General features: G+C 41.8%; 1 protein-coding gene across 1 annotated transcript in view; it reads right to left on the bottom strand.

Moving 5' to 3' along the window:
* The window catches only part of BRF1 (BRF1 general transcription factor IIIB subunit), a 171673-nt gene that overhangs the window by 107752 nt on the left and 36037 nt on the right, over positions 1 to 27884 (bottom strand). The window contains exon 3 of the mRNA XM_084207988.1: positions 20720 to 20893. Within this exon, the coding sequence (XP_084064114.1) occupies positions 20720 to 20893 (174 nt within the window). The remainder of the gene's footprint in view (positions 1 to 20719; positions 20894 to 27884) is intronic.

The raw sequence follows: 27884 nt of genomic DNA, 5'->3' as shown, positions 1-27884 counted from the left end.
CCCAAATTCAATTCTTTTGTAGAAAACTCATTTCTGACAACTCTAATGAAAGTTTTGCCTCAAGGCTGCATTCCCACAGAGCCAGCTTCCAAAATTTCTTCAGTCTCCAATTTTGCCTCTGCAAAGAAGTCCACACAACACAGGCTGCACTTGAGTACACAAATAAAAACAGCACTTAACAAATGAAACTGCTAAGCACAAATGCTGTTTTTATAAAAAGCAATCTTTATTTATGTGTAGATTAATGCACGATAAAAAAAGAACTGCATTTTGGTCCGAGGGCTTTTTCTCTTCTTGGCACACAGCTGTATGACTGTGCTTCATAAAAGTGTATTGCATTCTAAAATCCTCAATTTGAAAACAAAAAGCAGTGCCCCACTCCTTCCCCATATCTATCAGGCTGTTGGTGCAGCAGTTCTCTTTCAGCACGTGCAGCCTCGCTGCCTTCACAGCCAGGGCAGAGTCAGCAGCGGCAATTCAGCATCGCGCCAGCAGCAGCACATCAAAGGCATCTGGGCTGCATTCAGCCTGCCTGACCCCGTGGCATCCACTGCAAGGGTTACAGGGGGCCTTTCTGGCTCACCTAACACCTGAATAGCTTTGGACACCAGTTCTCCCCACCTGCCTCTCCAGCAGCTGCAGACAGGAGGGATCCAAGGCTTGGGAGCTGCATCAGCCCTCAGACTCCAACACACACACAGTTCACTCTTTCCTAAATTAATGCTGCAGCTTTTTTTTTCTCAATAATTGTCTTCAGAGTCATTGCCATTTAGAGGAACATTTTCCAAAGCACCCAGGCTGGCTGAATATGCAGGGAGCATTCAGCACTTCTAAAAATGCAGCCCTTGGAGAACGTGGTCTTCAAAGGACAGGGGCTAAGCTGTGCTCCCAGTGTTACTGACTTCAAGTGGAAAACCTGCTTTGTGGGGTAGTGCCAAGTATTTACACAGTCACATGTAAATTTTTAATAGTCACCTATAAATTTATAGCACAGTGCAACACAACAGAAAAAAAATTTTAAAATCTATTTCTTGTCTCAGAATGCTTGTACAGTCAACTTGAAATTATACAGGGTATCAAAGGGATAAAATATGCAAAGAATATCCATACTAAGCCCCTGAAAGATAATCTAGTTAGTGTATTTACTTAGGGCAAAGAAAATTTAGGCATAGAATGAAAATGTAAATATTACTTTAAAAGTTCTGAGAGACATGAGGTTAATCTTCAACTTGAATGATGTGGCCATGTATAAATAACAGTTGGCTATATTCAAACAACAAAAAGTCTCCAAACAAGAAAGAGAGACCCCATCCCCTGAACAGTAAATTGAACAAGCACTGGCAAGAGAAAACAAGAGAGGTTGCTAGGAGAAGAAAGGTTTAAGGAAGAACTTGAAAGAGCAGGGCTGGCAGATGAGAATGGGAGAGAGGCAGCAGGAAAGGAGCAAAGCTCAAGCTGCAAGGGGAAAAATAAACCAGAAGAAATTGTAAAATCACTGCAGAAAACACAAGCAGGTACGAAAGTGCACAGTCCAAAAATCTGCACAGAGTAACAATTTGATAATAAAGTGGGCTTTTACAAAGGAGCTGGGAAGGACTTTGATAGTAAAGATTTAAGTAAATGTAAAGGAGTTCAGTTCTCTCTCTGCTCTGTGTGTACAAAGTCTATAAAGGTTATGACTCAGTGAAAGAAAAGTTCCAAAGAAGTCAGAGGTGCAGACTTAGAAGAACTATTCTGAGATGCCTCTCAAGTATTCAGCACAGCAGCAGTGCACACATTTGGAAATGTGAAGCAGCTGGCCGAGAGAAGCAGCAGAGGAAAATCACTGCCTGCTCAGAGGTGGCAGAGGAAAACCAGCAGAGTCATCAGCCTGACACTCTGCTTTTTCAGAAAACTCCAAATGCAAGAGTTTGGAAATATGTAAAAATATGAAAAACTAAAAAATCTGCCATAACTAGCTTGATTGCAGTTCATTACCACCCCCCACCCCCATCCCCCCCATTGCTGCTATTTGTGCAGCAACCTGGCAAAGCAGCCAAAGGAACTGTCTGGAATTAAGTCTTGTCTTTTTGCCTGTTTTCAGCTGGATTAACTCCCCAGCTCAGACGTAACTGCATCAACACCTGGGCTGATAGAAGGCAGGGGATGGACTGAGGGAGGACTGAGAAAGCAAGGCCAAAGCAAGATAACTTCTTTTTGAGGCTGTGCCAGCTCACAGTGGCTTAACACATTCTCCAAAACTAGAGCCTGAGACAATCTCTCCGTCACCCATCCCACCTTCTCAAATTTCTCTTTAGAGTTTGCAGTTTTTCCCAGCTTGCTCCAAAACACAAAGACCTACCTTATCTGAAAGAGAAGCCTTAAAACAAGTAAGGAGGAAAAAACAAGTGAGCAGTTATTGCAGAGTAACTGCTTTATAGCAACCCAAAATGTTATAAAACTGATAAAACCTCCCTTGTTTTAAGTACAAACACAGTTCCTGTGTCTGAGTTGTCACAGTACCACTCTGGTTTTGCCCCAGTAAGCACTCACCTATACTTCTTAAAAAAACAGCACTACAGTGCTCAGTTGAAGCAGAGTAAAACCAAATTCTGTGGACACAGAATGTTTAACATTTCCCACATTGGCCAGAAGCCAAGTGTTACATCTTAACTTTCATACCCCTACTAGGCAAATGCACTGGTATTAAGTGCTCCTGGGTGAATTATCTCAGCAGACCTTTGCTGGGATGGGAGCATGGCAGCTGTTGTCCCTGCACTGGGACATGCACACAAACTCAGAGGCTGCTTTTCTGCCAGGATCAGTGGACTTGATTTATCCAAGCATAGGCATGATCTAATATCATACACATAAAACAATGTCACTCATTTGGCAAAAAAAAAAAAAAAAAAAAAATTCTGACACTAGAGCCTTTAAGAGAAAATACAGCTTCAAAAGGAATTAATTACATCCTTGCCTTCCCAAGGTTGATGGCTCTTTAATGGCCTTTGGTGGGAAGTCCAACAATGGGATGTGTTAAATTTCCCACTCTCAAAGGCCTTTAGAGAACCATCTCTGCATATATCACATAACACAATGACAAACTCTTCTCTATCAGATGCCCACAGGCACACACCTGCAGAAACCTTTCATTACCTGAACTGCACCAAAGGGAGCCCTTGTGCTCTGGAAGTGGGCACTACAGGAATACCTTTCCCCCTAATGGTGCATTCCTGCTGATCAGGAAACCTCACCTGGGCAGGTGGAAGAGCTCTCTGCCTTCTCACCCTCCCTCACACCCACAGCACTCCACTGGGAAATGTCAGGTGTCATGGCTCCATGCAAGGCTGGCTCTCTCTTGGGGCATGGAAGCAGCAATGCTTCCTCAGATGCTGCCAAACTGTTAATTACTATTCTTGATTAGAGGCATTACAGTAACTCACAGCAACTTCCCCAATCACCTGTGTTTCTTACAGAACTTGAACTCAGTGTGGAGCTGGAAACAGCTCTCACGACAAGTTCACCAGCAGTGCTTGGAAGTCAGGACAACATCCCACTTTTACAGTGGCTGAACTCCTCAAAGCAGCCTGGTTTAGGTATTATCAATAAATTGAATAAAAATACTTGGAAGTTGAACTGATGTACTGCATTGGTGGGTTGAAAATTCCTCAGCCCATGCTTTCACCTTAAGAAATGCCTACACTAAACCTAAAAAAAGATTCCTGTGTGCTCACTGTAGCAGAGAACCACGTAAGTCATAGCAGCACTGAGGGATGCTGAATTTGGTTTGTATTTCAGAGCTGCCTTATGGTTCATAAATAGCAGCATATCCCAAATGAGTTACTAACAAAGCTTTTCACCAAATTACATAATAATGCATCTTGCCCTTTAGAGTACCACTGGAGGAGTGTTCAAGGGAGCTTTACTGGGAACAGGAGAGAAGAAAACTCAAATTACCTCCTTGGACAGCTACCCAGGTATCTTGAGATATGACAACAGACAGAAGCACTGAGTTAGCACATCTGAAGTTATCAACCTATGGACAAGATGCAATATACAAACATGTCTTCACTTCTACTTCCCAGCAATGCACAAGTGAGAGATTGCCTTTAGCTGTCACTGGCAGGGTAGGAAGATATTTTCACTGATACTTTCTGTTCAGCCCAACTGAGCAAAGTTCAATAAGAACTAAAAAAAAAAACAAAAAGAACTGCAACAGCTTTTCTAACTTTCAAAATACCAATTTAAAATACCTTCCAGGGCTAGGGAAAAAGTGATGCATCATACTTTGAAATTAATACAATTCTCAACATGACACATTCTCTTCAAGGACCTAATATATTGGATTTTAAAGTTAAAACAAATTTATGTCTCAAAAGCATCTCTCTAGAACAAGATTAAATTTGGTCCTTGAACCAAGCATAATAGAGCAGGCGGAGGGAGGAGTTTGCATATCTCTGAGATTTTAAAGGCAGCTAACTTTTCAGAGAGTTAAATTACAAGAATAAATCTTTGAGGTGATCTATTAAGCAGGGAAAATACAGTCACAGGCATTTGATACACTTTGTATTTTATCTACACAAAAGGATGGGAAACAAATGCTTCCCTTTGGGAATCTATCTTTCCCAAGAAATTGAAAGGCACAACCCAGAGGGACTCTTGGCTGTGCCTCAGGACTCTGGGTTTCTGTTTCCATTTTTGCCACTGCCCGACAAAAAACATTCCATCCTTTATAATGTTTTTGTAATGAAGATAACAGCTTCCCCTTCCTTGGTAAAATGCTCTGAAATATCCTGATTATCTACCTACTATAATAGTCTACTATTTTGACTCTGGGGTTCCCAAGTCTCCCCAGAAGGTCACAGAAATAAGCTTTCAAACGTATTTCAGCTATAATACCCCAGCAGGCGACTAACTTTATGGGCAACAATTCTTTTTCAGACCAGCTCTCTGCCTTTGAAAGACCCAAGCTACAGCCTTTCTATGCAAATCAACAAAGAAATCTGTCCCCCTGTGCAAAACACGCAAAAGGGCTCAACAGCTAAGAGACATCCTGAACTTCTTGAAATAAAGAGATGCAAGAGATATCACAGATTCAGTCCCTCCTTTCAAGTATGACAGTCCTGATTTTCATGCTTCTATTATCCAACACACATAGCTAAGCACCTCCTACAATAACTTTGAAATCCTTTATTCAGTTTAGCATTTAATTCGATTTTGCATCAATTTGCTCTAAAATCACTTTGGAAGCACAAACATCAATTTTCAGTGTTAAAAAAAAATAAAGCGAGTCTCAACCCCTTTGTTATTGCTTACACATCTTTATGAAGGAATCATTAAGGATAAAGGAAAACTCATTATTGAGGTAAGGTGTGTGGGGAGAAGGGAGGGTAGGAAAGGGACAGAATACCCCCACTGATATCCTACTGGAAACTTGGGTATTCAGTAAGCAATCTGGTACAATTCACTCGTCAAAGATATTGGAATTCTGTTGGCATTACTGTCAATATTTCCTTCACTTAGGTAGGAACTCAGACAATATTGCACAGCATCAGTTAGTGAACATACTGAACTTAATTTACTTGCAAATGGAATTTCCCATATCCTTAAAAGCTAACAACTTTCATTAAATAGCTTTAATCAAGCTGGAAAATAAGGTGTTTTCCTGAAGTGTCATTTTAAACTTTTATCCTTTTATTATCTTCTTTTGAACGCTGCAGCAATGGCAAGTACTTATCTCACGTCTCTCTTTACAGCACAGAGACTGCTCTGTCATTATCAGTTTTTAAGAAGCTGTAAACTTATCTCAGAGGCTGGAATTCTTCATGAGAGAAAGCAAAAAAAAAAAAGTCAGTAATGATGTACATATCATCTGCCTCTGGGAAAATAAAAACTGCCAGTGATATGCTGGGAAAGATCTCCTTAGACGCCTTTCAGGGCGTCTTGCAGCAGTTTTATTGTAACCCAGCAGTGTGATTTCAAATAACATTATCCAGCAGGCTGATGGCAAGCTCCTAAAATACAGCTCTGCTCTGAACAACTGAGAATGCTATTGTGAGTCCCATGTTTACAGCTGCTCACTGGTTGTGTCATATTTGCAATTTGCAAAGCTTTCAAAAAAAAAAAAAAAAAGATAACTTTTTTCTCACCAGTGAGATTTATAAATTCAGCCTAGAATTTAGCTAACAAGCTCAGTGCAGAATTTGCTCCTCTTGGAAATTTTAGCTAAAAATTCCAATGTATTTAGCCAAAATACTTGCAGAAGTATAGTCTAGCATCTTAGAAAAATTAAATACAAAGCAATATGTACAACAGGGCTCCTACATTATGGGAGGCAGCAGTAAGAGGTATAGATGCACATAGGATGCAAAAATATCCACATCTTGATGAACAAGTCATTTTGCTTCCCTTCTATCCCTTGGTTTCTCCAATTAGAAGATTACCTTCTCCATAAAACACTACAAATTCTACACCTCCACCAACAGGACCCTCAGCTGGGAGGAGGCAAACTGGAATTACAGTCCTACTGTCACAACTGTTTATGTATTAGGTCAAGAGAATAAGACATAATTAATACATTTGTAAAAAAAGAAACACACAGGAGTAACCTTAGAGAAAGAAGCTGAACTAGGTATACCCACCCCCTCTCTAAGTTTGGCCATTCACCTACAAAAGATTCCACTTGTTTGCCTTCCTCCTGGCCTCACAATTCCCATTGCACAGCAGCAATAGCTTCAAAAGGAGAATGGGCAGTGTTCATCCCTGACTCCCCTCTCAGCTTTTAACTCCCTTTACAGATGTGAATCTGGGGTTTGTGCAAGCCAGGAACAGGTTTTAGTCACCAGTACTTTAAAAAAACCTGACATTAAATCAATGAGCACCTGCTGTGTTGCCCATCAGAAGACAGATCGCTCCGGACTCTGAGCAAAGAGAAATTCTTCATGCAGTGCACCAGCCAAAAAACCTGCTCTGTGCACAGACACAGTTCAGCTGCACCCCTGTGCAGAATGTCACCCACCCATCAGTTCTACACAGCCCCAACCAACACCAGCTCAGGGACACTGCCACTGCAATGGAAGCTGCTCACTGTGACTTCAGCAAAGCTGCCATGGGGCTCCTAAAGCCAAGCTACTGAGACATCATGGCCTGGCTTGCTGGCCTAGGCAAGCTCTAAATTGGCTGCACTGCCAGGTTGGAAGGGCTGTGGTTAAGAGTATAAAGTGCAATTAGCAGAGAGCTGCTGCAGGCATCCCTTGGGACAATGGTGTCTCCAGCAGCAGGGAGACAGGGAGGCAGAGGCACCCCAGGCAGGTGTGCAGGTGGCACAGAGCTGAGAGCAGCCCTGCAGCAGGGACCTTAGAGGCTGGGGCACTGGGCTGACAGCACCTGCATCTGTCTTCCAATTTCCCAAAAAGCCTCACATACAAAGACAGAGGAACCCTTTGGTACAGTATGGGCTGGGGCTGAGCAGGGAAAGAAGAGCTGGCACAAAGGAGCTGCATGTCCCACAGAAAAGCTGAGCAGCAGCCAGCACTGGGCTCTTGCATGGAGAAAGGCCAAACAGGTCCTGAGATGTGCTAGCAAAAGTGCAGCCAGCAGTCCAGAGAAGTGGATATTCCCCTCTATTGACTACCAGCAAGGCTGCACCTGGAGAGCCTTGGTCAGATCTGGGCTCTCCAGTACGACATCAGAGTGACACTGACATGGCTGAGGGGCTGGACCATGGGATTTACAAGGAAAAGCTGAGAGAGCCTGGCTTGTCAGCCTGGCTTTAGGGGACACCTAGCACTGTCTGCCTCAGGAGAGGGTACAGAGGAGCCAAATTCTTCTCAGAAGCAAACTGTGGGAAGAAAAATATCTGTTTACATATTTGGAAAAAAACCCCTTTGGCATGATGGCAGTAAAGCCCAGAGAGAACAGGACATGTCCACGGCTGAAGACAATCGACATTCAACCAGAGCAGGGCTTCAGGAATCTACTGACCACGTAAGCAAGGAATGGAGAAATTACTTCCATAGGCCCCTTCTAATCTATATTATTCTACAATCCTGCATAGGGCACAGGCTTTCCTACATATTTCATCACCTTCAGATACTTTACCTAGAGAAACATTTCCCTGTATCACACCTCTGACTGCTGGAGTGGAAAATACACTGCATTGTCTTTCTCCCACCCTAGAGCCTGTCACGAGGAAGGAGTGTTGTAATAAAACACTTTTGTCAAGCCACATTTTGAAGCTTCTTTTTTTGATGTTGCCCTCACATTGTGGATACCACCTCTCAGCCAATGCTCCTGCTCCTGATGGTGCTCCCAAATTCTCCAGCTGAAACAGGAGGAAAAATTCACAGCTCTGCTGGGAGGGCTGCCAACATTATCAGCAGAAATCAAGGACAGGAGCATTCTCTTGTTTCACCATTGAATGACTGTGAGAAGCAGCAGAGACACTGAAGCCACCCATTCAAAGTCTGAGGAATGAGAACAGCAGCAGAACTCAACACTTGAGTTGCTTTCCTCTGCCACAGGGAGAGTTTAGAGTCCAGGTGAATGATAATAAATATTAAACTGGACATTGACAAAAAATATTTTTCCACTGAAAAACTATAATCCAAATATGCACTGGAAATAAATATTGGCAATGAACTGGGTCCTCCAGATGTGACAAGAATGCAGTGATCTGGGAGCCCCTCAGAGACAGCAGCACAGATGCACTCCAGCTGGTGCATCCTTTAGAAGACTGATCCTTTAAGGACCAGAAGTTTTCAAATGGAAAAGAGAATTCAGCTTAGATTTTGCAGAAGTTAAAAGCACTCACATGGGAAAACCAAACTTTGAACTCCAGATAAATACAAATTGAATGTTCTCTGATCCCAGGTACCAAGTGAGAGGCAGCAGCTGCAACCTCCCAATGTCTCTTTAAAAGAAAACTTCCTCAGTAATGACTAAAAATTATTTTGCATTTTTTTCTCATTTCCTTGGAGATCAAGGATGGTCCACTGGTGATTTCAATGGCAAATTTCAAAAGAAATACTCTCAATTTAGGCAGCCCAGCTCTTTTGTCCAAAAGCAAGAAAAGCATCTATAATCTCACAGCCTTCAGAGATGGATAGGCATTACTCTGAAGCCATGGATTCATCAGGGAAAAAAAAAAAAGAATATTTTTAGAATGAGGAAAAAACCTTGCAAAGCAAGGGCACAGTGGTGCTTTCTCAGAAACAAGCAGGTTCAGGTAACCTCTCAAATTTTCTGCAGTCTAATTTGAAACACCAGCTCCTTGTTTGCCCTAGAGTTGTGCCACACATTACAGTCCCTGAAATGATAAAACCAACTTTGTTTTCCCTTGGAAGCTGCAAGGCCACTGCAGGCACAATAAAAAGTTTAAAAGACCAATTGCAGAAGGCAAAACACTGTAAAACAGACAAGGTGAGAATTTCTCCTGACAATAAGACAGAGGCAATGTTTGTAGTTCTGGTTTTTATGTAATAAGGACTTTTCCATTTCAGTTAGTACATGTCATGTTGCTGAATATGCATTTACACTGCACAGTCTTCTCTCCATATTAAAAATATTATAGCCCTTGAAGTTCCATGCTATTTTTTGTCCACACTAAAAGGCTTCTTTTTTTCAGTCTGTATATCTCCCCCTCTTTCAAAATTTGCTTTCCATTATGATATATGACAACATCAAATATATTGTCCACTACTCCTCCTTGCATATCAACACAAAAGGAATCTGAAGAGCACTCAGATTTCTACTCCCTGCCTAGGCATCAGCTCAGATTTTATTTTTGGGAGCCAAGCTGCTCTTTCATTGAAAAAAAACAGCAATATATCTCCATTTAAAAAAATACTGATTAGCAAATCTCATAGCACTTTACCAACACATGCAGCCAAAACATCACTGAGACTACTGTGTTCCTCCCAAACTGGAAGGATGTTGAAAACGTAAATGATTCACTTACAGCTGATCTAAAGATGAGAGCTCTGCAATTTATGTTTTATTGTCAAATGTTTAAAGGATTAAATCTAAATAAAATACACAATACACAAGCTTCAGAGCACACGTTATCTTCAACATCTTATTTCCAATTAGCAAGTCAAAATAAAGAAGACATGGGGAACATCTGGCTTCAAAAGAAAAGCTCTGGAAGAAATCAAGATTTTGGTTCTTTTGGGCCTCATTTAAGGCTGCTATTTTCCCAGACTCTTGAAACTGGATGAGATGGAAAGATTATTCTCTCTCTCAAAGAGGGGAAAATAGCAGACATACCACCATGTGATTGAGTATTACATCATTCATACTTACAACAATACTGAGCCAGTCTGGCAGTTGAACTGAAAAGAGATTTTCTTTGCCTTCGAGGAAGGACACGGACTTGCCGTAAAGGCAGATGAACAGGGGAAAGTTAAAAAGGCTCAGCTCTCCATTGCACTTGGCATGAGTTACAAAATGTTAAAAATGTTTCATTGACAAGCAATTCCAGTGTGAGGTTTGAGTAAGAAAATTACATCATGCAAACAAAATCCTAGTGACAAACATCTGAAGGAAAGAAGGCAGCTCTTGAGAAGAACCTTTACCCATTTTTAAAAAGCTTCTACTTTACTAGGATGTAAGAAATCATTATCAAGACCACTTTCAAGATATAAGGCCAGGTCAGGTGTGAGAATGAATCCTGTTTTTACAAAACAAATTTGACAGGTAATATTGTTTCTCTGATATACCTTCACTTTGTTCTTAAGACATCAAAAACTGCCAAGACAGAAAAAGCTGCATAAGTCTTAAGAATAGGATGAAAGTGGACACAATTTGATAAAACCTCAAGCTAAAATATTTGCAGATGGCAAGCACAGAAGGGCTTATAGGTCTCAATGCACTGGCTTTTGTTCACCCTATTTTGCGTTACTGATCTTAATTAATCTAATAAAATGAATTTGTGTTCTGAGGCAGCACTCTTACTGCATTAAAATTCAAATACACAATCTCGTATTTTAATGAAAGAAAGCATTTAATTTTCTAATTGACTTTTAAAGTATTAAAATGCATAAAATATTAGTGATGGCTACAACCAGGAATATTTTTCAGTGACCGAATCAAAAACATCAGCCATAATTGATCATGTTTGCTATCAGGATTTATTTAAACAAAGCATCAGGTAATGCTTTAATGCTTTTTTTCTTTTTTATTTCTTTTTTTTTTCTTTTATTTGTCCTTAAGAGGAGCGTGGCCATGCAGGGAAGGAAGGGGAAGAGTCTCCTCCTCGTCCTACACCATATCCAGCATATCCTCTGACAAAAGCAAGAATGTGCTGCACAATGGCAGGCTGTACCCTACTGCTTTTATTCAGCTGGTGTTAGCAACATATTAGCTCCCATCAGGTCAAAACACCACCCAGCTATAATTCTGGTTTTGCTGACATAAGCCCCAAAATTCAGATGCAGAGATAAACCGTATTAAGCAGAGAGCCAACTTAATTATTTCCTCTTTTAAACAAGCTTAAGAAGATTGTTAAATATTTATTTTCACAAGCATGCAAGGATCGCTGAAGGTCAAAGACATCAGAGGTGTGATCCCTTCCTTATCATCCCTCCTTTGTATTTATTTCCCTGGAAGGAGGCCTCTCTGCCATCACACTTTCCCCCTCTCATCCATCACCCAGAACTCATCCTGACGTTGTTCCTGTGGTTATCCCCCCTGCCTCTGCCACCACCTTTCAGCCTCACCCCCTCTCAGTGCTGCCAGAGAGGGCTGTCCCTTGTATTTCTACCCCAGAATTACTGATGCCTTTGTATCTCTCCCACTCCCTGCTTCTGGTTCTATCCTTGTTTCACCTTAAGCAGGAGAATGTCTCATCAGTTCAGACACCCTAAACTGGAGCTAATTAATTACTAAGGGGACAGAGCATGCAATTAATTTCATTAATTATTATTTTTATGCATGCAATAACAGACCAGTATTGCACACATTAAAAATCTGGCTCGGCTGTTTCTCTGGAAGTATTTATGAGTTACACAAGGCCTGACATGGTGATGGAGCACAGGGTTGCCAAACACTTCTCCTACCCACACATCATGTAATTCAAGCCCATAGTCACAAAGGCTTCAGTGAACCTACTCCAGAAGCCTGTTCCTTCATTTCAAAAGGCAACAGTGATTCTTGTTTGTCCCAGCACAGGAAGGTATGATGGACAAGGGCAAAGGACCTCCAGAATTAAAATAGTGTAGTCGCAGCAGCTCTACTGACTATAAACCCCAAGGTTTTCAGCACTCATAGAACATCCTGAGTTCAAAAGGGCCCATCAGAATCACTGAAGTACAACTCCTGAGAATGCACACAACACCTCAAGAATCTCACCATATGTCCAAGAGCATTGTCCAAATGTTTCTTGACCTCTGTCAGGCTTTGTGGTGTGATCACTTTCCTGGGGAGCCATTCCAGTGCTCAGTCACTCTCTGGGTAAAGAACTTTTTCCTGATATCCAACCTAAACCTCCCCTGACAGAGCTTCAGGCCATTCCCTTGGGTCCTGTCATTGTCACCACAGAAAAGACATCAGTGTCTGCCCCTCTTCTTCCCCCATGAGGAAGTTATAGGCTGCAATGAGGTCTCCCCTCAGCCTCCTTTTTACCAGGCTGAACAAGCCCCAAGACCTCAGCTGCCCCTCGTGTGGCCTCCCCTCACAGCTGCTCACCATCCTCATGGCCCTCCTTTGGACACTCTAACAACTTAATGTCTTTTTTATATCGTGGTGCCCAAAACTGCACCCAGGACTGGATGTGAGGCCACTCCAGTGCTGTGCTTTGAGAAAAAACTGCCCAGTGAGAGCCCTGAAACACTCTGCTCTGCAAAGCAATAGAGTATTTCTGCAGACGGATTTCAAAAGAGTATTATTTTGACCTCTACTGTTCAAAATTTCCCTTAAATGAGGAAAACAAAGCTATCAACACCAGCCAAAACCTGTAATCTTGATAGGCCATCTTGTGACCCTGTCCCCCTCTCCATCTCTGCAGATGGTTTGTTTAATGCTGCATTATGGAAAAGCTGACAATTTGAGCCACCTGCTGTGTACCAACATCCTGAAAGGAAAAAAGTTGGTCACCCCTCTACACAAAAGTTGGTGAGAATTTCATCAGTGAATTTAATGGGGCATGATCAGGTCTCCCCTTGGCAGGACCAAAGGTCAAGCTCTATTTTATCCAGAGTTAGTAACAAGTGAACAGAAAAGCAAATTTTCAGAGTGTGCAGTTCTTAAACAAAACACCAGCCTGAGCACACACATATGCGTGCAAAATTGCAGTCCTCCTGCTTCTTTTGGATGATATATTTAGAAATCCTATTAGCTGGAGAGATCAACATTCTTATCTGAATTTCCAGGATGCTGTAACATGCAAAATTAGAGCAGCTCTCTTAAGTGGGTCAATTATCACTACTGCACTTACAGCAGCTTTTCCCCTCCCTCCCTGCAGCACCCGTGATGGGCATTTAGCACAAGGATTTAAACAGTCAGATGTTGAGTTGACACAAACCACAATGTAAAGTTCCCTTCCCCTTTTATATTTTCAGCATCTCGGAGGAACAAAGGAAATCACCCAAGTACAGAATCTCCACATGAAAATTGCAGGCTCCCAGCAGAAAGCTTCGATGATTCCAGAGCAGGGCACCCCGCAGGATAATTCCAGTCAGCAATCACGCTCGCTCTTCTCCTGCCACATCTGACTCAGGTTTAAGGCTTTCCCCTCCAAGGGATGAGAGGAGAACCTGAGGGCCACTAATCATGTCCCCAGCCCTGTCCCCCAGGGTGCAGAGCCACACAACCAGTTTGAAAGGCTTCAGGTTATTATCTCCTCAAGAAGGAATTCTCTTTAAAATTAAAAACACTGCAAAGCACCAGACGCAAGTGGAGCAATTCAAGTACCCAGCGCCACTTCAGATGCTACAAAGACATCCAGAGGAAACACAGGCTCTCCTGCAACACAGCTGGAGGCCAGGTGAGATATCTGAGAGGCTCCTTCTGCCTCACTGCCCCACTGCTGCCCACCCATGAGCAGCCCTGGCAGTAAGGGGATGCAGAAGGGAAGAGGACAGAGCCACACAGTGGAATATACAATGTCAACGAGCACATGGAAAGGAAAATTTTACTTTCCCAGCAACTGGAAACACAAAACACGTGATTCTCTCAGCACCACACTTGCTTTATACAGACCTCTTTATAGGGAAAAAATGTGTGAGGCAGCACTGCAAGTGAAAGATATGATTCTCCTTCATTCCACGGAAAAGCAGACTGGATATGCAGGCTTCAGGTCATGAGCCCTGCTGTTGAAATTCAACAGATCCAGCCCTGGCTGGAGGAGAGAGTGATGGGGAGAAACTGAGGTGCAGAAATTAAATTTTTATTGCTGTCCCTGGCTGCCCTCTTCCCTACATCTCCAGCATTTTCTCGTGTGGTACTAAATAGGAATGATCTCAAAAGCAAAGCATTACCAAACATCTAACTCTTTGGAAATCTATGCAAATGACATGGGGCAACAACAGTCACACCCTATTTAAGGCAGCAATTTTTTCTTAATAGATGAAGCTCTTCCAGCTAAAATCCATCCTCAAAAACACAGCAATTTTAAGGCTTCATTTTGAAATTAAGTGAACAAGGCTTTTGCAAGCCTTCAAGTTCAAGCAAATGCTTCATTAGGAAACATTTATTCACCAAGAATGTGGTGAAACACTGGAACAGGGTTCCTAGAGAGGTGGTCAAAGCCCTCAGGCTGTCAGTGTTTAAGAAGCATTTGGAAAATGCCCTTAACAACATGGTGTAACTTTTGGTCATCCCTGAACTGGTCAAGCAGTTGGATGGGATAATCACTGTAGGTCATTTCCAACCGAAAATATTCAACTTACTACGAAGATCTTGGCATCTCTTTCTACACATATGAAGTCATTTGCCTCAGTAAATATTATATGTATTTTAACTGCACAATTTAAAACCCATTTTCATTCTCGTATGTCCTTGTCACACTCCACACTTGAACAAAACACATTTTCAATGCAACACCAGTTAAGAAAAAAAAAAGTAAAAGGTCAGTTACTAAAAAGAAAGTCCTTAACCAGAGAGAAATAGAAACTGGTTTTATTAACCTCCCTAAGCACAGCTTTAAAATTTTCTTGATTAAAGCCTAATTTCAAAAGTTAACTTTTTAATCAGGAACACTAGGGCCTGCTGGCTCCAGGAAGTTTTAGTAGAGGTCAAAAGATTGCTGGAGATCTAATTTTTCATTTCTAATAAAAAAGGAAGTCTTGCCCTTTTCCTTGCAAAGACAGACCTTGAAGTGTTAGTAGAGAAACAAAGATTGTATCCACCAAAGGTTCTCATGGCGAGGCTGTACAAAGCTGCACAAAGCTTCCCAAGACCACATGGAGCTGACAGAGCTGCTAATGCTTGCAGGGAATTAGCTGAACTCTTCTTGCAGAGACCAGTGTGGCAGAAAAGCCCAGCAGCTGCTGCCAGACCAAGGATTAAAGAGACCAGTTCCTCATTCCATCACAGATTTTCTGGGTAACTCTGAATGTGTCACTTAGCCTCAGTTCTGCACCTGGAAATGAAGATAAATACTCCCAACTTCCCTTTCTGTGACATGAAAATAAACACATTAAAGCAGGAGACTTTCAAATAGCTTGGCAATAAAGTACAAGTACTGCAGACAGATAGGAAATAACAAAGTGCTGCCCCATTCAGCTGCCCAGCTTTTTCCCAAACCCTTCTTGCCTGCTGGGATCCTGCAATGCCTTCGTGATCTTCCCTCAAACAAAAGGGAGGTTCACAGGGCAGAGGAAGCCAGGGAGGAAAAGCTCCTTGTGCTTTCCCACCCAGCTCAAGTTTACATCTCAAAGACTTGAAGGCACCAAAGGTTCTCCTGACAGCCTTCTGTTCCCCACACCCAAACTGAAGAGGTCGTTTTTCTCACACATTTCTCAGAAATGTTCTTTTGCAAACAACTCAGGAGAGAGGCCTCACTTGGCTGCCTTGGTCTGACTCCAGGAGGATCCTACCTCTGTTCTCTGACAAAGAAAAGCTACCAAAGACCCCCTGAATAATTCAACCTCAGTCTCAGAGGCTGCCCAGCCCAGAGCTCCCATCATCAACATTGATCAGCTTTGCTGGAGGGAGAAAAACCTGTCCTGAATTTCAGAGGCAGAGGGATATTTACACAAGATAGCTAGTGAGGGAAATGTGCAGGGACTCTTCTCATGTGGAAAAGGTTTTATTTACTAGGCTCTGACAAGACAGGATTTGGTTTACAACTAAAGGTGCATTTTTCAGAGAGCTTCAAAGGAAAAGAATAAATAAATAGCATAACAAAGGTGTGTGTGCGTGTGGGATAAACGTCATTTTCCATGTAAAATGTTGCTATAAAAGACCCCAGGTGGTAGCACTGGAAAATATTACACAAAGGAGTGGACAGTTGTGCAGTTTTTCTAACCGTTGTGTACAGTAACAGGATTACAAACAGAATGAAATGTTCCTTGATTAAAACAAACTGATATCCCACCTGGAAAATCCTGGCCAGGCTGTCATTGTTGCTGAGTGAGCCTGGGGCAGGCACAGGTTACAGCTGAGCCCAAAGTCACTCAGACACCCTGCCTGCCTCTTCCCAAATTCCCTCTCTCGGGAACAGCGAGACCAGCTACAGCGCCCTTTGCTTCCATTCTAACGTGCAGGGGTGGAAAAGCTGTTCAAAACATTAGAGAGAAACAACTCTGGGCTGTTACTATTCCAAGAAACAAATTAAAAGGCAGAGTCTGAACTGCCCAGAGCGCTGGCAGTGCCATACAAAGTCAGACATCACTGGAAAGGCTCAGCATCACTCAGTCCCTGGGAGAGGGACAACAAGTTCCACCACACCTGAGGGTTTAAAATTCACTGTCTCATTCAGATGGATTTCTTGAATTATATCTTTACTTCTGACACTGATAATACAGACACATGGACACATTTTATAAAGAGAATAATAAACTGAAGTTTTTATAGGCAACTCATCAGAAGGATGAAACACCTCCCAGATCCAGCTAATAGTCAGCAAGCTGTTTTCCCTGGAAAACATTAACAGTGACAAGCAATAAAGGAAGGCAAATGAAAAGCTATGCCAAAGTGGATGCACTGGAGGGGTTTGTGTCACATAACCTAATAAAAACTATAAACTGATGCAAAATCAATTCACATCTCAAATAATACATGCAAAACTTTCCAAAGGATTACAAATAAAAGCTGGTCTTCGGATAAATAAATTTTTATTTTCTCTTTAAGTTGTGGAACTATTTTTTCAGATAAAAAAAAAGTGAGTTACCAGAATATTTTGCATTTTTGCATTAATTAAATAACACATAAGAACAAAGGAGAACATAATGTTTTCCTATTTCAGGCTGAGGTTTATTCAGGCACAATTCAGACTACACTAGTAGACTTGGCTAAAGTATTCTTCACATTTTCACAGAGGCTGGCTGGCGACATGTACATTATGAAAAAAAAGAAGACTAAGCAGATAACCATGTCAGATAAATACATTCCACTCCCTCAAAGTGAACTTGCAGACACAATTACATTCTCTTTTCTCTCTCCAAATACTTCCCACTCCTTTGGTTGTGCCACGAGAACAGAACATTTCTTGTCACTTCAGTCCCTTACTACATCTCCCTGACCTTCCCCAGGCATTTCTGCTCCTTCTATCACCCAACTTTTTAAGAAACATGATGTCTTCTACTGCTAACACTGTTCTGTTCCCAGAAAACATCTCTTGCCTCCACAACTCCCAGGTCACTTGGATAACTCATTTGGGCCACCCAAAATTAGTGAGCTGTCCCTCAGTTCTGAGGATGCTGCTGCCCTCTACTTCTTCCATGTCACCTCTTTCCTCTAAAATACTTTCACCAATCTTCAGCTTTTAACTTCCTTTTCTAAATTTCTCCCACATTTCTTTGTTAGAATTCTAGAATGAACACAATGACAATGAACACTTTAAACTCAGGAACATGGCTGAGCAATGTATTCAAATGCTGAAGTGTTAAAAATACTGCAATTCTCCTTTGTATAGAACTATTCAGTGTACTGCTCCTCTTTCCAAACCCTCCTCGTCACCTTTTCCAGAAGAACAAAAGCAATGACAAGTTTATTACCCTGAATATTGATTGTAATTCCTGTTAAAGCACTTTGTCACATGGCCACCCTCTCTACACCTGCTCTTGGCCCCTTTGCTCCAAATGCCCTGGGAACACCCCTGCCTCCTGTGGGCCAGGTCTGTACTGCCAGATTTAAGCTGGGAACAAGTATAACGTGCTGATAATGATCATCATAATTAATCTATGCAGCCTTGAACATATTTGAATTTCAAAGGTCAGCAATTTGCACCCACAGCCCTCGGGTTTTCAAGTCTCTTCTGAAAGGAAAAGATACCAGAAAAGGAATTTGTATTTCAGTGTTGAGAGTCCATAATTTATTTGGGCTCTGTTCTTTAAGCTACACTGGATTTTAAATAAAACACAAATTAATACAAAACAAAACAAACAAAACCATAGCAGAACACAGGCAGAAGCTAAATGAACGCCCTCTCCCAAAGTGACAAAGGTTAAACCCTTAATATCAACTACAAAATGAAGTTTATCAAATGGATTAAAAAAAAAAAAAAAAAAACACATCAAAAAATTGAGCTTTATGGACATGCACAACAACCTTTTCATTCCCAGGCAGCACAGTAACTGTGCAAATGAAGGTGGAGTATTATTGACATAGAAATATAGAACTCATCTTTGCAGTTTTATTCATACTTCACTCCTAGTATTTTATGTGAAGTATCACACAGGACATTATCTCCATTTAACAAAGAAAGCTGGGAAATTCATTTAGGGATTTATTAAGTGTCAACCAGATCAGTACATCTCACACATAAGTGAGATATATGCTGAAATACTATAAAGAAGGTTAAAAAACAAGTAAATTATTTATGCTGTATTTGTTTGCTACATTAGCTCCACTTGCTGCACAGATGTACATTGCAGTGCACCTACCTGCCTCTTACAGCCCACATTTCTTCAAATGCTTTTTATCCCTATCAGTGAGGAAAAATGGATTTGGAAATTACAGCTGGGCTATCATTCAGAAGTATCAAATAACAACTGTAAAAAAATAATTTTTAACATGACATGACCATAAATATAACAGAGAATCATAAAAGGGATCTTTGAGATAATTCATTTTCAACATCCCTGCTGTGGGCAGGGACACCTTCCACCAGACCAGGTTGTTTAGAGCCCCATCCAGCCTGGCCTTGAACGCTCCCAGGAATGGGGCAGCCACAGCTCCTCTGGGTAACACGTGCCAAGCCCTCAATTTCCTCACTATGAAGAATTTTTTAATAGCTAATCTAATCCCACCCTCTTTCAGGCACTTACCCGGAAGATATATTATCAAAATATTGGTAACACCTTAAAATCAACACTGTCTTTATGGCAGTGATAGAGTGCTAATGTTCAAAGTTCACACAGAGACTTTACAGGAAGAAAAACCATTGTAAGCCAAGCAAGGCAAGCCTGCCTTTTAATTCCATTATTCCTGCAAAACCATATTTTTTTAAACACGCAAATACAATTATCACAACACTACTACTAGATCAGAAAGTACTAATTTTAGAATACTGAATATATTTTCTGAAATGACAAAAAAAATCATCTCAGTCTTAAAAGGAAAGCTAAACTCTTCAGCTGCAAAAATACAGAATGAGAGCAGCAATCTGGAAAAAGCATCAAATCAGAATCCTGAAGATGTGAACATATTATTTTGAAGTAGAAAGAAACTAAACACAGAATTGTAGAATGATAAAATGATAGAATGGTTTGGGGGTTGGAAGGGGCCTTAAAATACATCCAGTCCCAATATCCCTGCATAGGCAGGGACACCTTTCACTAGACCAGGTTGCTCAGAGCCAGTGAAGTGATTGTTTGACACAAAACTCTGAATTCCAGCAACTAAAGCACAACATAAAAGAAATTAAAATATATAAAGCAAATTAATTTGCATGGTCATCAGTATTTAAAGCTTATGTGGATTTTAATTAAGTTCCCCAAGACAAAAATAGAGATGGCAAAGCAGGGATACTCACTTGGAAATCTGTCCTATGTGCACCTCCAGCCACTGATTTCCCATATGATTTTTAAGCAAATTTCAGAATTTATGAAACTTTTTTTTTTTTCCAATAACTAAAACCAGGAGTGATACTGTCCTTCCTGCAAGTATCAGAAGAAGGAAATCCAAATATGCTATGAAAAACCCACTGAAACCTAACCTGTTCTTTGATGCTGACACTGTAGGAGGTTTGGGGTTAACTGTCATTTACTTTAAAATAAAAAAAACAAAATAAACAAAAAGGATACTACACAAACAATAAACCCTAGCAAAGCACAGCACGGGGGTAGTGCAATTTTATACTTGAAGCAAATGTTGCAAAAGAAGAAATTCAGAGTTAGTGATGAGAGGCATAGTGACATTTATAGCATTAAATACTAAGTACTGTACATTTAGCCAGGGAACAAATTTACCTGAACCACAGGAAACACTCCCATTCACTTCCATGTATAAACCCAGCCATGACCAAGTCAGCTCTTGAACACTTACCTTCTCCCATTTTGAAACAAGGTCTGGCTGGGATAGTTGACCCACTCAAAGTGGGTCTCCTATTTATTTCTATTTGCTAACTGTGAAAGGATACGAGGAGTTCCTTCTGTCCTGCACACCAGGTAGAGACAGGCAGCGATGACGTGGGTCCTCTTTCTGCCCCGGGTCAGATGTTTGCTCACAGCCATCTTGAAAAAATTAAAGGCAGTATCCAGACAATGCTGATTGAGTTGAAGCTGGTTTCCCAAGTGGTGAATCTGACGCTTCCCTAGGAAAATTAACAAGGAAAACAATAGCTTAACAACTATGCTGTTAATGTGTTTTTAGGCTGGGATCTTTTAGTGTTGGGGTGATTTTTAAAGACAAAATTAAGGAGGCAGATTTTGGATTTCATCTCTTTGTGAAATACAATGAACTCTCAAGTTTCAGGAGCTATTCAGCATGAGCTCCTCAGGAAAAAAAAAAAAGAAAAAAGAAAAAAAGAAAAGCCTTGTTTTGGACTGCTAAAATTGAAACACATGCAATCAATGAGCTCTGGAAAACTAAGCCACAAACATCAGTCCCACAGAGATCCAAGCCATAGCCAAGAACTTCTCAGACAAAAGATTATGCCCCTCTCCCTTAGCATCATTTGCCAATTAGCACTTGATTAGCTGCAGCCAAAAACCAGAGGTCATGATGTGTTTGACACTGACGTGCAAACAGAGAAGACGTTTTGCTGCAGCTCTCCAAGAAGTGATGGAGTTTGCTGTTCCTCTGACCACAAATGAAGTCCACAAGGACAGAGCTCTGCTCCTGGCTTGCCCGTGATCCCAGTGATGGGAGGCACTTCCTTCCTCCAAACACGTTCACACCCCAGCCTTCACTTGAGGCTTGTCTGCCAGACTACTTAGATTAGCTTGTGGCTTCAGGAAACAAATGTGCCTTCACCCTTAAATAAAACAATAAAAAGAAAAAAAGTGTGTTTGGGATGATTCATGGCAGGAAGTGGTCCAGCTGCTGGGACAGATGCGGGAAGCGAGGTCCAACCCATCCCCACAGCCCCAGCTTCAGAAAAGACAGCTTAAGAAAAGATGGGGGAAGTCATGAGGAAAACAGAGCACTCAAGTTCCTCAGCATAAGGGGTCAGACAGCACATCAAGAAAAATCCTTTAATTCAATGTGCCTGGCAGATGTTTCCAGCACATGTATTTACAGGAAACTCTCATCTGCTCCCTTCAGAGATGTCAGGAGCAGCTTGAGAAGGGGCACAAAGGTGCCTGCCGTGCCCACCGCTGCTCACAGGAGGCGATGGCAACCACCCAGTGCTTCCCAGAACACCAGTTCCTGCACAGACCACACACCTTAATTTAATGCAAATCCCTGCACCATCATCACTAATACCATGGTAAAAGAGCTTCACCTCTGAACACCCTTTTGCCAGAGAGGCTGGTTTTAACAAGAAGTGACTCCAGCCAGGCAGCTGGGGCCACGGGGACTCTGGCCAAACAGGAGCTGCCACAAAGCAGCAGCTTCTCTTTCCTGCACACGTGGAAATTGCTGCACTCACCACCAAGATATCCTTTAAGGCACATAGGTCAACCAGGTGTAACATGTTTGGACAGTGAAGTAAGAGCAGAGGAAGGATCCATCACCCTCCAAGGGAGCTGTGGGCACGATAAGCTACTCAAGGGTAATCCAAAGCCCAGCAGGTGAGCAGTTTTTCCACTGCCATCAGCAGGCCCTGGACTGGCACTCACCAGCCTCAAATACAAATACCACATCTTCCTAAAATTAAGGTACTAACTAGCACCTGGTCTTTCCAGAATTTTATTTCACACTCTACAGTCTGTATGCTGCTTCTTCTGTCCCTAAGAAAAAATCAGTTTATACTTATTTGGGGGGGGGGGGGAAATGCACTTGAGTACTAAAAACTCATTTTGCAGTGGCAGCAAACCAGCTTCCCTTCAAAAACAAAGAACACACCAAAAGAGGAAAAAAGGAATAACACAGAGGAAGATACTTGAAATTAATTTCTTTCATAAGCTATTTTCACCACTGAGCTGCTCCCATCCCCAAACTACCATGAATATTCTGAGTATTTAACCTTTTCCTAACTTCAAATGTTAAAATATAATTAATTCATCATAATCCATCCTAAGAAAACAGTATGCTTGTTTGAGTAATACATGCTCTTTCAGCTGAACTCTTCATCCACCATCAATGTTTTAAAGTAGAATTACTTTAGGGATAATTGTCTACTGAAAAAATACCAAAGAGATCTAAGAGAAAGGTACTTGCCTACTTAGGAAATGCTATTTCTCTGAATACTTTACTCAGCCTTCTTCAGACCAGAGAAGGCTTTAATTCTGTGTGCTAGGACTCCCTCAAGCTGCCCTGTGGTATTATATCAGTCATACAGTTTGTGGAAAAACAAGACAACTGTTACACTGCTGCTTAACTCCAAAATGAACAACTTAATTCAGGACAAGAATCATCCTAGAAATTATGTGTATCTTGATGACTAACTTGGTTTTGTTCTTATTTGTGAGAAGAGAGAAAGAAATGTACTGCTTACAGCATCATCTAAGACAAACATTTACATTCTGCAACCAGTCTCCTATTTACTAAAGAAAGATCAAAAGCTTTGTTGTTTCCCCATCACCACCTCCGCCCCTTGAATTTAACATGACAACAAAATTCTATTTTTCTGGTATCTTATGTAACACTAAGAAAAGAAATAGCTGGAAAAGTTAGCATTAGCAACTGTGCTTCTAGATTTCTCCACAGGAAACTTCAAGATACCCTTTATTACTTCTGGTTCCTTCCCAGATTCAAGAATGCATTTCACAGAGCCCAAGAAAAGGCAGGTATCAGCTAGATGGCTGTCACTCAATACTGCAGTACACAACCAAGCCATTGTAGAGTGCCCTCACCCTAGCCAGATGACAACCAAATGTATGTCATTTTGTGACTTCCAACCTCTTCTGCCTAGCTGGCCAATCTGACATTTCCAGAGCTGAAAAATGTGCCTTCATAACATTTTATTTAACTATAAATACAGTGATTTCATCTGTTGGTATCTGAAGAGCAGATGTTCATACATAGAGAAACTGGGCTTTAAGAAAACAACTGACCAAAAAAAACTCTCTATCCAATGCTCCAGTTACTGCTGACAAACAAGAAAAGAGTCCAAATACTCATTCATACTGCCAGTGCTCAGCAGGAGAGGCCCCCAAAACTGAGCAGTGGCGGCCACAAGCCCTGCTAAGCATTGGGAAGCTGCTCCCCCAGCAGCAGGGTCAGTGCAGGGAGGAGCTGCTGAGCAGCTGCAAGCTCCAGGGCTGGGAAGATGAGCAATTCCCTGCAGCAGACCTACAGCACTGCATTATGGCCATCAGCCCTTGAACATCCTCCCACTCCCACTGCTCCTTACTAGCTGGGTGGCATTTTAGAACCTTGCATGTGCTGTTTCCCTCCTGTCCCCATCTTTGCTCTGACTGCCACCCTCACTGTGTGCTCCCAGTGAGCTGCTCCAGCCAGCTGCAAGGATGCAACAAGCCTGAGCATCTCAGCCCAAACAGTGGGAATATCCAACAACACAGGGCAGTTTATTAGCAATCTGCTCCACTCAGTGTTCACCTGATTCCATCAGTGTTACAAACGCCAGTGAATCGAGATTTTCTACTGGATGGAAAAGAACTGATACACCTTTAAACCCTACCATGATCTGAGTTATAGAACACTCACAACAACACCTTCCCGACTTTCTTATCCATTTTATCCTGCAGGACAGCTTTTAAAAGAGTTTCAATGTGACCCTGCTCTAAAAACCTGCAGCTTCTATCTCAGTACAATAAAGGAGTATCATCACGTGGAACAGCCAGAATTAAGTATTGCCTTTTTTATTTTTTCTGAATTGCTATGTAGAAGCACAAGTTATAACACAAAATATATAGGGGTAAAACAAGTCTCTTAGTAGATGCATCTTTTATTAGTAACTTGCAATAAGCCTTGTCTCTTTTGGGCCTTACAGGTTTCTGACAGATGCTGAGATTCTTTTTTTAAACCACAAGAAATAGCACCTTTGAGGTCAAAGCTTACACTTCATGCTGCCCTTGCAATTTAGTGATGGCAAGAAAATTGGTATCTAAGTACCTTTGGGAGAAGGGCAGGGAACAGTGTCTTTTTAAAAAGGCAGGACAAGCCCAACAGCAAGATTTCAAAAATCCTCCCCCATCCCACACCAGTATAAAGTAACAAATTTTCTTTTACAGAGCAAAAGAACAAAAGTCGAGAAACTACAGATATTTTGCAATGCACAGAGCCCACACCACGCAATTCCCATTTATTTCTCAAAGGCTCATCATACCATCGGGAGGAGGGGGAGGCAGGGGGAGAAGTGAGAGAAAGAGAGAAGTTTGCACTTCTATAATCAACACACAAAATCAAGTTCCCAGGCTACCAAGTAGTAAAGTTTATCACGCTACTGAATCTGCAGCAAAAAACAAAAGGCTCTTTTCAGCTTTTAGTTCCAAGCCCGCTAAAAAAAAAAAAAAAAGTGTTTCTACCCATGTACTCCCAGCATGCTGAAAGAAACACCATCATCTTCTCATCCCATGCCAACCTCAATGCTTTGAACTGGCACAGCAGACCTGAAGTGACAAGTTCACATAGGACCACAGAACACTACTATCCTTTTATTTCAGATAATTTCCTTCTTTTGACAGAGGAAACAGTGGTTATTACAAAACAAAATGGGTAGGCCAGAAATCACTGTCAAAAAAAATAGATTTGCAGAATATCTTGGTTCTATTAAATGCTTACACAAGAGGCAGTTGAAAGCAAAACTGCAGCTTAACTTATAATAGAAGCAAAGCAGAAAAAGAGGGAAAATCAGACATATTCTTTACAAGCAATTTTCTTTCTTTTATGATCTCGTTACTACAGAAACATCTTGTTCTCTTCCCCTATGGAAGAGAAATCATACCTTTATTTGGACCCCTTAAAAGTCAGTAATGTCAAGCAGCTACAGCTCTACATTACTCTTATCTGGCTTCTGCCTGCTCATCTGCAGCCTTCCAGTCTGACAAGAGGCTGTGACACTGCTATTTCATATATTTGTCAGGATGAATCATAAGTTTCTAGGGAAATAACAGGCAGTACAAAGCCAGAGCCTAAATGAATTGTTATTACGATACTAAAGTGCATCATCAAAATCCAGGCATATGGATTTTCTCCTCTTTCTGCAATTTGCTCAAGGGGCCCTGAAAACTAGTGCTACCTGAAGCAGGGAACAGAGTCATGTCAACAGCACTAATCCTTCTTTTGCAAAAAGGATTGTTATGGTAACAAACACTAGGTTCTATTAAAGGAAACATTTCGGATGGTTTTTACTCAGATATTCATTTCCAGCATTTGAATTGCTTTACCAACTGAATTTTATGTGCAGATTTTGTTCTGCATTTGGGTTTTCGTTCCTTTTCTTTCTTTGAAAAGGCTGCCCAAAAGAACTCCAAAAAAAGGGGAAAAAGAGCAGTTTTTATGTGTGAGCATCCCTGCATGCTTTGTCACATCTTTCAATTTCAGCAATTCCCAGCTCAAAGCCTGAATGAATTTCCTGCTCTTTGCTCTATGCCAGGCTTCTATGTTATTTGTATTACAAATCAGTAAAACAAACAAACAAAAGCACAAAAAGGGCAGATCAGTGGGGCTACACTCACGCAGGCTGGTCCCAGCAGCCTCATCAAGGGGAGATTCCTGCGATCAAAGACAAGAACGCGTTTAAAGGGAGGGAAGCGAGGCTGCAGGGCTCACACGGAGCACTTCCAGCCACACACGCAATACTGGGAGCAAGGAACAGCTTCATCCCTGCGAGCCTGTAAGGAAAAAGGCCAATGAGCAGTAAAAGTAGCAGCACAGCAGGACATTGCAGCAGTGCTGACCCAGCACAATAACAAGTTTAATTTTATCAAGGTTAGCTAAGAGTTATTCCCAGTAACACCTAATTGCCCGTGAGGAAAGTGATGACCAGGCTGGCCTCGTGCCCACGCTCTGCCTAACTCAAGCCCGGCTCCAAATCCCCATCTTGCCATCTGCTTGTGGGTGCACCCCACACCCCCAAACCCAGGCTCTTCCACACAAGAACTCCCCAGTCCCTCTATGGGATGTGTCAGTCCCCAGGCTGAGCAACCTGGAGCCCGGGAACACTTGGCATTGCTCCGACTGATGTATCCCAGTGCCCGTGTCACCTGGCAGACCTGCTTCAGGGGCTGCCCAAGGGTACACTCTGTTCTGTTATCTCAGCAGAATAAAACCGTTCCTGGCCCTTTCCCTGCGATATTTCACCAACTGTGCCAGCAAAACTGTTTGTGGCAATGAACAGAAAACCAAACCAGTAAACTGACCCGTGTTAAAAACAACCTTGTGAAATAAAAAAGACTTAATCCAGACCTGCTTACTGAAGGATTGATGCCTCCTCTTTATCTCTGTATGGCCAGACCCAGACCAGCTGAGTGCAGAGACCTGTATTCAATTTCTCTGCCTGCTGACAACAATCCAACCCATCCGTTTTGCCTCCCATGAGAGCACCCCATCTACCAGGTGCAGGTCCTTTCTGTCCTGGCAAAGCCCTTCCAGAGCATGTCAAAGGCTCATTCACTCATTCAGCTAAAGAGAACTACCATGCTTCTTTAAGATTAATGTCTTAAAAATTCAGATGGCGGTCACTGCTGCAACCACTTTTTAAATATTTGATACTAAGCTACTTTTCTTTCACTAGAAAATTTGCTGTTAACATCTCTTCTCAGCACTTCCCTGTACTTCTTTAAGTATTCATTCCCTCAAAATTTGCCTTTGTATTCCATTAATGCCAAAACAGGCCTGTAAAGCACCCACATAACTTCTCCTACCCCCCCTCCTCAAGCACATTTTCTATTCTCTGATCCTGTGATACCACTCCTTCTTTGCATAGGCAGAAACTGTCCATTTGAATTAAATTGTTTTAACCACTCTGAAAAATCTGGCATCACAAGTGGTTCCTCTGTTTTTCTGCATGCAGTTCCTGGAATTCTGCTTCCATCACAGGTGGCACTACTACTGCTGCCATTTCATTCTCATTATCCATCTAACTGCTACCCACGCTTCAACAACAGACTAGAAGCCATACAGCTGGGGCTGCACTTAACCAATTGCTAATCTTGCCCATCATCCTCAAGACAGCAGCATGCTCATTTCTTAACCCTGCTTAATTATTCTTTTCAGCACAGCTCAAGAACTGC

Source organism: Fringilla coelebs (assembly GCF_963513975.1).
Source record: "Fringilla coelebs genome assembly, chromosome: 6".
NCBI lineage: Eukaryota > Metazoa > Chordata > Aves > Passeriformes > Fringillidae > Fringilla > Fringilla coelebs.
The sequence above is the reverse complement of the archived record's forward strand: the minus strand, read 5'-3'. Positions and strand labels throughout refer to the sequence as shown.